Source organism: Falco naumanni, chromosome 3 (assembly GCF_017639655.2).
Source record: "Falco naumanni isolate bFalNau1 chromosome 3, bFalNau1.pat, whole genome shotgun sequence".
NCBI lineage: Eukaryota > Metazoa > Chordata > Aves > Falconiformes > Falconidae > Falco > Falco naumanni.
Window position 1 is genome coordinate 78,554,763 of NC_054056.1, and position 11,530 is coordinate 78,566,292.

At 45.3% G+C, this 11,530-nt stretch overlaps 1 protein-coding gene across 1 annotated transcript; it reads left to right on the plus strand.

The window, feature by feature from the left end:
- Window positions 1-9,881: 9,881 nt before the first annotated feature.
- RRS1 (ribosome biogenesis regulator 1 homolog) lies at window positions 9,882-11,210 on the plus strand. The gene has a single exon (XM_040588674.1). It carries the CDS (start codon window positions 9,990-9,992, stop codon window positions 11,070-11,072), a length of 1,083 nt encoding a protein of 360 aa, XP_040444608.1. The 5' UTR covers window positions 9,882-9,989; the 3' UTR covers window positions 11,073-11,210.
- The last annotated feature ends 320 nt before the right edge of the window (window positions 11,211-11,530 follow it).

Below are 11,530 nucleotides of genomic sequence, written 5' to 3' on the forward strand. Positions count from 1 at the left end.
TTTTGCTTTTCTTTACCTAACCCAAGTGGTAATGTAATGGCATGGTTTCAGTGCTGCTACAGCAAAAATTTGCTATGCATTTCAAGTTAAAATGTGTCTTCTGGACTCTGAAGCTCTGTCATCCCATTCATTTTCAGATAGACAGATAATCTGAAAGCAACTTTTCCTTGAAAAATGCTGTCATGCTACCACCCCGAAAGATGGCAGAACAAAGAAGTATTTAAAGTGATTTGGGGGACTTGTACATTTGAGCATTTTGCAAAGAGCAAGTTTAAAACAATCTGTTGAATTTTCAAAAATTATAATGAAACCAACTCAGAATCATTGCCTGTGTCCTGTTAGATCACATCTCAGCAAATCTGCATGTAAAAAAATGATGGGTTTCTAAAAGGAAGCTCGAGATAATAAGGTTCTTAAATTCATGCTTGATTTTATTGCCTGGGTTTAAACTTCAAAAACCAAACAAAGGAAAACACAGGTGATCAGCTTGCAATACAAACGTACCTAGCAGAAGATGGGTAGGAAGACAGGTTTACAAGCATATTTTATTTCTAGATGTATGTAATTTTCAACTAGTGTCATTTAAATGGAAAATGCAAACTCAAATGTGAAGGTAGAAAAGCAAGATTCTTTTTTACAAAGAACAGTCAATACTGCAAAGTGCATTTTTTCTATACATAAAACAAAGATTTCATGCCACCTTGAAGACCACTGCTGAATCCACTGAGATGACAAACACAGATCTTTGAATTTCCAATCCAAAACCAGCCTTTGGCAAATAAGATGTTTGATAGTATCCATCTACTTTTCTTTTTGTTCATATTGAGTGTAGAAGGTTTATTTAGAAGACACAGGCTTAGTGTCAGATGTTTCCATCAAAATAACTCATAGCCTGAAAAACAGCATCTCCCAAGATCTGTGAATATCCTCAGTCCAGTCCCAAACCCCCTACAGTGTGGGGTTTTTTCTCTTATCAGTGAAAACATAATGAGAATATGCTTTATCTAGAGCTGTTTTGCACAGCTTGAGTAAATTGGAGTGAAGGAAAAGCTGCAGTCATTCAAATCACTCAAAGAGAGGCTGCTCTCTCCTCCTTCCCTACTGATCCTCTAAAACTCATTTATGAAGCATTTTTCCATGTAGCTTTCCTCTTTCCTCTGCTCCCTCCAACTGCAGAGGTCTGTATTTTCATTGTAGGATACAAAGCCCAGGAAAGGCCTTACCATGTGAGTGAAAAGCAATTGCTTTCCAATACATAACACTGCTGATACCAAATATACAGCTGGGATTTTCCATGATCCTCTAATTGATGGGTAACATCAGTAAGGGTTGAGTCATAAGCTTAATTCACAACTCGACTACTTCTCAAACTTAACACCACCTGTTTCTCACACTCACCACACCATTCAAAGTTGTCACCTCATTTATATCAGTGCATTATAGGGAAGTTAAGCCTGGCTTAACCATGCAATTTAGTAGGCACTTTTTCAAAGTCCCCAGGAGTGCTCTGTAGACCTGCACCAGAAACGCACGCTCTGACAAACTTCGGCACAGCAAGTGGCTGTTCTGTCCACCAACAAAACTAGTCCAGAGACAGGCTGCAGACTGGAGCAAAGTTGCCTCACAGATCAGGGGAATTCAACTCGGTACATCACAGAAATAACTAGAACTACTACTGGACATGACCAGGGTAAAGCATAAACTATGAAGAACAATTTCAAATACAGGAACAAGTAAGTAAACAGGGTAGAAATAACAGGCCTTGGAGATGTCTGTGTTAATGCAGTGAAGGAGGAACAATGGAAGGGAACAAAAGGCATGAGAGGAAAACAAAGATCCAGGTGATGTGTTACGTGGAGCACCACTAGGGCACTCCAGATGGGTCTGTAGGGAGTGAGGCAAGCATTGGGAAACCCAGAGAGGAGGCAGGTGCAGGATCATCTTCATGAGAAAAGGAAGGTGTCCTTTGTCAGAACTGCAGATACTTGGACAGCTAGAGAACGTGAAAGCCTGGTGCTGTAAATCCTGTAAAGGAGTAACAAGGAGCAACAATACAGCCCAGCAAACACTCTTATTTCCATACAGCACCTCACGTTAACAGGTAGTCCCAGTAGCAAAGGCTGAAAATTAGTTGTATGAGACATATGCAGGTTCTAAACCAGGAGTTAACAGTATTGTAGACTAAACTATGTACCCTTGGTTAAAGAAGCAAATCTTTTCTTTTGTCCCTTTCATTTATTATGTGAAAATATTTATTTTCATTTTATTGCTCCTAACTATTGCCACATACAGAATTGCCCTGCCCCTGCCTTAGATTTCCCCAGTAACTGAGAAAAATTACAGATTGAGCAGTTCCCACAGTGCCTGTAGAAGGATTCTGGAAACTGAGATTCTATCCCTTTTTACAGGTTTGCCCTTTTTCCTGTAGTGCAGCAGCTGACGAACAGAGGCACACTGCAGAAAACTAAAAGAATAAGGGTGCACTGTGCAGAACAGCTGATTTGGTCTTGTGGCAACATGAGGGAGGCTCTAAACAGCTCGGAGAATCTCATCCCCTCCAAGGACCCAAGAGATCTGACTGCAGATTAGGACAACGATTTCCTGCCCCAGCTCTGAGGGCTCTGATTTAGCAGCAGTGCAGAGGTTACCTTCTATCAACTAACGTCGTTCCTGCTCCCAGCTATCCCCCACCACACCTGCTGTGAGATGCTCCCAAACTCTTTGCAGGAATAACTGAGCAACCAATGTAGCAACTGGTTTAGTTTATAGTATATTGTATTAATGTAACACCAAATTGCTGCCAGTTTCCCTTAATGCACCCAGCTGCGAGCTCTGGTTGCTACGGGAGCAGTTATGGGAGATCTCTGCTGCTACACGAGCAGTTATGTCATCTTTACAAGACAGACTCCTTCAAGAAGAGGTCTGACAGGCTGCTGTAGGCATGAACCACAACTGCTCCTCCAAGGGAAGCCATCCCTGCTTGTGAGTCAAGCCGTGGCTAATTCTCTTGGGGGGAAAGCCAGTTTGAGAGATTGCTGCTCCCTCTTGAATGCCTAGCCACACATTCACACTCCACCCCACCCAAGAAGTTACCTCCCTCAGCTGTGCTGATTCAGCTACCTTGTGAGCGTGGTCTAAAACCTGAGAACTTACTGTGTTAATCTCTAGGACTCATTTTTAGTGCAAGAACTATTTTAACCAAATCTGTTGTCACTGGGTAATGATGTAAAGTCATATCCCTAGGCTGTATGACACTCAAAATGAAAAATATTTAACAGAAATACCCTTAATTTACTCTGAACCACAACATATATCCTAAGTACAAGCTCACACAAGTTTACAGATGATTCTTGTATTACATGAGTCACCTGTGATTACATTTAGTTGAAAACTTCCCTAATATCTTGGATTGAACCTATGAAGTGCCATATTGCTGTAATGTAATGTAACAAAAAGATCTAAACCAAGCTTTTTTCCCATTTCTCTGGTAACTGTCAACTGAAGATGTAATAGCAAGACCTCAAAGTGACTACAATTGATGCAATTGAAACATCAAATTTGAAGCACAGCACTTAGCATCTTTTACTTGGACATCTACAGCATACATTACCAAAGCAGTTTGTGGGAGGCATAGTTGCACACACAAACACTTCTGCTGCTTCGTGGCAAGACCTGCATGTAAACTCCCCACTCCACACCACCTTCAATGTGTATTTCATCACACTGGTGTTAAAGGTAGCTTTAAGAATTAAATAGTCTGAAAACACATTGAGGACAAAATTCCATCCTGATTGATCAGCCCCACTGATGAATGGAAATGTGGAGCATAAAAAGTTACAAACTGGATTTGAGGAACCTTTCCCTTGCTGACCGTCAAGTAGTGCCAAGGCTTTGAAGACACCTTCGGTAAGCAGCACTTCAGCGTACATCTCCACGTCATCCAGCAAGGGGTGGGAGAAGATTCAAGCCGTTTTAGTGTATGAAATGGTTGCGGGGTGTGTATGAAATGATGCTTGGATCTATGCCTAGCCTCAGGTTAAAGTTCCCCAATATGTCACTGAAGAAAAGTGGTCCTAAATGCATGGCATTATCTTGCCTTGAGATCAGGTCTCATCCTTTCTCCTTTAGCAAAAATCAATATTCAGATCTCTTTTGCACACATGAATGCTGTTATCTGCATAGACTTAATCACATGCATGCAGTATTTCTAATGCTTATAAAAGGCTGAGATCTTCTACTGAAAGCATGTCCCAAGAATCATTTTCTAAGGCCACTATTGGAAAAGATTATTTCTGACTCACAAAAGCATTAGAATATAGAAGCTGACATGGTCATTGTCAGAAACATACAGAGACCTACCCTACTCTCAGATTCATGCTATTGAACCTCTTGCTCCACCTGACTTGTCTTTTGTCCTTCTGTCAACAAAAATCTGTAGTGACTATGACATGACCTCTGTGTCATGGATGAAGACTTACATGTTCTATCTCACTCCCAAATGTTGGAGACATTTCCAGCCACAAAACCAACACAAGAACAGAGGAACCTTTTTTGTTCTTCTGGTTGCAAGCGTAGATTTAATCAAGGGCAAATTTCTGTGCATGACAAATTTCTTCTAAAAGAAGGAAATGTGTTCCTTGGCTTTTTTTTTAAACTTACAGAAGTAATCACATGCCAAAAAGTAGGTCTACTCTAGACAGGTGATAAGAAGGACTGACCCTGGAGAAAGAACATGTTACTATGTTGCCATTCTTTCCATCACTGTCTGATAAAATTATCACTCTGTTCTTCAAATTCTCCTTAAAAACACCTAACAAAACCAAGCCACACCATTGCTGGTATTTCTAATGGTAAGACCACACTAAAAGAAAAGTTTCCCCAAAAAAATTAGGTCACTGTAAAGCTCACAAAAAAGCAAACACATAAAAAACCCATCACAATCTGTTTTCAGCTTGATTCCCTAATGCATAGCAAGATAGGCATCAAGTGCTTGGGAAGGCCTCAAACTACCTTAGCTTTGTTTTGTTTACCCAAAATCAGTTCAGTGAAACCACACAGTCACTGCCAGTCAACTGATCAAAATAGATAATGGTCTACCAATCACTTTCCACAATACCCACAGTTATCCAAGTCTCCCTGTTATCTCACCAGCTATCTATGTTCCAACTTCTGAACCAAAAATCAGGCTCTACTTAGCATCCACTTATAAGTGCATTCCCAGCTAGCCACTCCTAGGTTTTGGAAACACAGCTACAGCCTCCCGAGTTTCTTCATGTTGGTTTTTTTTTTGGTTTTGTTTTGGCTTTTTTTACAAATACAGTATTCTGCTAAAATCACATTAAATCTTCAGACAGGAAATCTAATCCTGCTGATTTACAAACTAACCAGAAACATTTTCAAGCATGCGAGTACAGACAATGTCATCAACATCAATTAAACTTGCTCAGAATTAAGCATGTCCTTTAGTGTATTTCTAGTAAGGTCTTACATTGGTGAAACCACAAGAAGGAACGACCCATTATCTCTAATGAGTAATTTAACTCAGTAATAGTAAAAGCAGTGACTACCAGGCATATTTTTGTTACACTGCTGAAGTCAATCCTTATATATGACAAAAGATGGCAGCTCAGGTCTTTGTAATTTTTTTATTCCTTACAGACAGCTTTTTGACATGATATGGACTAGTGAATAGGAAAGAGTCTTTATTTAGCCAAATTTTCATTTTGATGTTTCATTATTTGGATTGCAAAAGCACTTATATGTCCCAGGAAATAAGATACATGCTGGAATACATAGAATACATTTTACAGGAGTAAAAAATGTATTGGGAAGCAGAATTTGGTCCACAAACTGTTGTACTTAATTTAGCTTCAATAAGTAAACAACTTCTCCCTCACAGGAAGAAATCCTAAACCACAGATTTTTACTTCAAAGCATACTGAATAAAGTCAGTGGAAAGGAATGATTTGGAGACAGTGTAGGTATTTCAAGGGCATTTTCTACTATTTGCCAAAATTACCAGTACTTTGGGTTTTCCTGATAAAAGTGTTCTTCATAATGATCCTCACAGCAGGCTTATGAATTGGTTGAATCATCTTGTAACTACATCTACTGCCATCCAGAGGTAATTGGCAAAAGTTTGAAGAGTAAATCTAAGCTAATGGTATCACTAACAGTGAGACACGAATACTGTACATTAGAGCAGCTTCTATCAAACATAAACTTAAACTTGTAGCCCAACTGAACAGAAACTACAACAATAAAAGTTAAGTAGGATAATTTTTTGTTCTTTTCCAACAGAAAAACAGAACAGTTATCACATTGATGATTTAGTTATTTTGGTGCATTATGATGATTTCTACTAATCTTATGCACAAGTGCTTCTGCAATTTATACTCTGCCACTTTATGTTTTTCATGCAGACCTCAACTGTGGATAAAAAATAAAATAAAATAAATAAAAACCCTACAGCCTTTTTCACCCCAAAGAAAGCCTGCGCTTTGCAACAGCATCCAATTTTTGAGCATCTCAAAGTAAGCAAGCAAGCATTAAGGAATTGAGCACATACACACACAGTGACATGTATTACTATCATTCATACTGAAGAGAAAGAGAACCTCATGGAAAGACAGAATGATGATGAAATTGTTTAAGTATCTATGGATTGTGAGTGCCCACAGTTAGGGATAACTGCTTTCAAGTCCTGTGGCTGAGCACTCACAAATCCAGCCACAGGTAGTTCAATACGATATTTGAGATTCTAAACCTAGGAACCCAGAAGCAGACATGATCAAAATGAATAAGCAGTTCTAAAAATTCATCCTTTGAAATTGAAAAAGTCTACTAAGAAGGCTACAGCAAACATGAGATAATGAAAACATTTCTTTCCTACCAGCTACTTCTATAATTCAATGTTGGTATCACCATTTCATCTTTCCAAAAGCCCACATATTCAGCAGTACACACACACCTGTTCACTTAACAGAAGCTGTGTGCCTGCTTGTAATTCTCAGCTCTAAACTGGGAGTTACAAGCTCAAAGCATGGCTATGATTACTACAGTGTGCATCTCAGAAGCCACTTCTCACGATGGGATAGTTTCCCAAAATATCCATGACTCTATTTACAAACCTTGTTTGGTTTACTAATCCATTCCAATATTCTTCCAGCTAGCACCTTCCCAACCACACTGTGAAATCACAAACTCAGAAATGTCCTGTCTGAATAATACACCATGACTATGTACAACAGTAACAATTTTGTAGTCAGGCTTTACTAACAGGCAACATTGTGCTGAGGACACTGGAAGCACAGTCAAATGAGGCTCCTTTAGTTACATCCTGTGCTTACCAGGCAAAAAGTCTGACATTGCTAGTAAACTACGCAGGTATTTCTTCTATACAACAGGAGGATGTCTAAACAAAGACTACAAAATTTTTGCTTGTAGTAAGTACAGCCTGACTCTGCCAAGGACTACAGCAAAACTGTCCAAGACTTCAGCTCAGTCAGGGTTTCTCCCATGTTCTTTAAAAGCCTGAATCCTTGACAAGATGCAAGAGGCTTTTTCAGAATTATTCTCTAAACAGGTGTTTAGATTATTTCTTTGTAAGCGTGGGGGTTTTTTTAGATAGCTTTAAGAATGGGTTGTAACATCTACCTATGACAAGTTTCAAAGACTAATTTGCTCAAAGTGGGATTTTCATAAACAGAAAAAAAGAAACAAACACCGCACGCAAAAGCAAACACCAGTGTGAAAGGATTTACAGATTTCCTCTGTTGATTATAATTGTTGCTGTTGAATCATGTATGTAGAGACTAAATATGCAGGATCAATTCATTGCCTCCAGCAACAAAACACACAACAAAGATCAGTAAAAGCATAAAAAAGGCTACTAAAAAATCCAACTTTGAACGCCACCTGAGACTGAGTACAAAATTTCCTGTTACTAACCCATAATCATAAGGGTGCTCCTATTAAGACTATTATCACAAAGTAACACTGAAGCAATTGAGTAAAAGAACAGTTCTGTTTATCGCACTAGGACAACTTGTAAAATGAATGACAATTTGTGGAATACATAAAAAGGCTGGAATTCAGTTCTAGACAGCAGTTTCCAGAAAGTAATTTATACCTTCTGAGATTCTTTTTTCCCTTCCTTAGCAGGTTCATGCTATTAGGTAAAAGAAGACCAATCCTTGGCATGCACACTTGCTGCTATTCCAGTGATACACAGTAATCCTTAACACTTACAGCAACTTCATAAGTGCAGTAAGTATTACCAATTATGCCCTCTCAGTCCCAGATACTCCCCTAAAGGCTCAGAGTTAGCTACATAAGGATAAAATAGGAGAGTACAGGGATGGGTGTAAAGGTATTGACCAGACTGCCCAAACAGTGGACTTTGCAGTTCAAAAGTATAAATTTACGCCTAAATCTAAATAGTGTAAGTGCATTTATTCAAAGAACTGTATTTTTTCATGTGTAATTCCAGGTGGAAGTATGAACTGTCCGAAACAGGGAACAAAATAATAGCCAATGCAATGCCATCTTGTGGTAAACGGGAAAACTGCATCCGACCTAGGTTTAAATGCATAGGGACTGTGCTGCTTCACAGTATACAAATGACGCTCAGAACTCCTAACCGGGGGGAACAAACAAACCCCAAATATTTTATCAGACTTACAAAGTTGTGATAGAACTTGAGAATCTGCTATTTGTCTTCATTTTATAAGGCCGGCCTTTATTTTCATTCCAACAACACTACTATACTGCTGTGGCATTACACTCAGAATCATTTCCATCATGCCAAATGCAATGTAAAGGCAAAGATGCGACATAACATAGAGAATCGTATCTAGAATAAACACTCCCATCACTTTCCTTGGCTACAGTTAAGTGCTATTGTGAACTTGCTTTTAGGTCACCAGAGATCAGCTCAAAATGTCATGGCCATACAAGCCAGATCACTGTAGAACTATAAATGGATTCTTCCATAGCCCACTTGTTTAAAAATAGCACAGAGGTATCTTTGACCCAGCTGACCTTTGGGTGCACACAGTATCTGCTGATCACCTCACTTATCACCATGCATGATGAGGCAGCTGCCAGGTGATACTGCTTTCCAAATGCTGTTCCTCCCCTCCCTTCTCTGCGGGGAGACTTGCCCACAAGACCTACACCAGTCTCTGTGGAGCTGCAACACAATACTTGAATTTTGGCCCTGCTCTACAGCAATGACTGTCAAGACATAATGGTATGCTACCAAAAAACCCAAAACCAACAACCACCAAACCCTATGGAAAAAGTAATTCCTGCTACACAGTCTCGCACCTGCAGTGTGCCTGAATGGCACAGCATGCCTGCCTGCTCAGACAGAAGCAGGGGAAGCTGCAAGGCCCCGGTGGCTCCGCAGCAGCCTTGTCCCCTGGGGGCCACAGAGTGCCCACAGGCCTCTGGCGCCTGCCCCCTCACCGGCGCCCAGGCTCCTTCCGCACATCGCCCGCTCCGGCACCGGTCGCCGAAGCGGCGACAGGCGGGCTGAGGGCTGCCCCGAGCCCCGCACAGCCCCGGCCTAGGGGTCGCTGCGGATTTCATCGGCGTCAGCTAGAAGCGCCTGCCTATCGGTCCCGCCCGCAGGCATCTCCTGACAGCAACCGGGGGGAACCAAGGCGATGTGACGCGCAAGCAGCCGGCAGCGCCACCGGGGGAACCTGCCGGCGGTAACGGCCCCTTCAGGCGGGGCCGGCGCTCCCAGCACCCTCCGCGGCCCGCAGCCCCGCGCCGGCGCAGAGCGGACTGCAGCTCCCAGCAGGCATGGCGCCCAGCCCGCCCCGAGGGGCAGGGCTTCCCGGGCACCCCTATTCCGGGCGTGGAGGCGCGCTGCTTCCGGTGCGCTGACCCGGAAGAGCTTCCTTGCACTTCGGGGGTGGTCGGCGGGAGCAGCTCGCACGTGTGGGAGCGGCCCGGCCCGGCCCGGCGTGCCCGTCGCCATGGCGGCCGTGCGGGTGGAGGAGGTGCTGGCGGCCGCCGAGGAGCAGGAGGCGGAGAAGCAGCGGAGCATTACGGTGGAGAAGGAGCTGGAGCTGGAGTTCGACCTGGGCAACTTGCTGGCGCTGGACCGTAACCCGCCGGCGGCGGCGGGGCTGCGCGGGGCCGGTCCGCGGCGGGAGGCGCTGCTGCGGGCGCTGGCCCGCGACAACACGCAGCTGCTGGTGGCCCGCCTCTGGGAGCTGCCGGCCGAGCGCGCCGGCGGGGCTGGGGGGCCGCTGGTGGCGCGGCTGCCCGAGCCGGCCTTCCGCCTGCCGCGGGAGAAGCCGCCGCCGCGACCGCGGCCGCCGACGCGCTGGGAGCAGTTCGCGCGGCTGAAGGGCATCCGCCGGCGCAAGCGGACCTCGCTGGTGTGGGACGAGCAGGCCAAGGAGTGGCGGCGGCGCTGGGGCTACCGGCGGGCAGGCGGCGACCCGGCCCGTGCCTGGCTCGCGGAGGTGCCAGAGGGCGCCGACCCGGAGGAGGACCAGTTCGCCAGGCTGCGGCGGGAGAAGCGGGAGCGGGTGGCGCGCAACGAACTCAACCGTCTGCGCAACCTGGCCCGCGCCCACCGGGCCGGGACCACCGTCCCCGCCGCGCCTCTCCACCCCACCGGCCACCAGAGCCGGGAGGAGCTGGGTCGCGTTGCCCGCGTCGCCCGCGTCTCCACCGCCTCGCTCGGCCGCTTCCAGCCCCGGCTGCCCAAGGAGCCGGCGGAGCCGCCCTCCCGCAGCGGCGGCAGGAAGCGCCGCTTCGAGCCACTGCTGGGTAACCTGGCGGCCGAGCGCAGCCGGCAACTGGAGCTGCTGCGAGACATGGGCAGCAAGAAGCCCGTCCTCGACATCACCCGTGCTGTCAACAAGCAGCTGCGCCAGGAGGAAGCCGAGGCGGCTGCTGCCAAGGGTAAGAAGCAGTCGCAGCGGGGGAAGCGCGGCCGCCGGCAGCAGCGGGCTGGCCGCAGCAGCAAGAAGAGTGGAGCCCGCCGGCAGCAGCAGCAGAGGCCTGCGGGCAGCAGCACGGGTGGTGGCAAGAGAAAGAAGGCATGAGAGACAGAGGGACTGTATGCAGCACGGTGCTTGGGGATGCCTGCTGATGCGTGGGAGAGGACTGTCACTACCAGCCTCCTACCTGGTGCTCTATTCCCACTCCTATTTGCCAATAAATACGCTCCGGCATTTCTAAAATGTCCTGTGTTTGGCTCTTAGCTGGCGGTCAAGGAGGGCTGTGTTCCCTATGCAAGGGCAACTGGTGGTGTATTGAGGGGGTCAGGAGCCCTGGTTTCCCCCAGACGTGGAGTTTCACAGGGACAGACAGGTAATGGTTCTTCACGGCTTGCTGTGGCTACAGCATTTCCAGGCAGGACTGAAGCTGAGCAAAGCTGTCCCTTGCTCAGGTAGCAGGGACTGGGGGGGCATCGCAGCTGTGACCTGCATTTTTTCGAGTATGATGCACTGTGCTCTGGGCGCGTGGCCTGACGATGGAGCTCTTGCTCTGTAAGTCAACT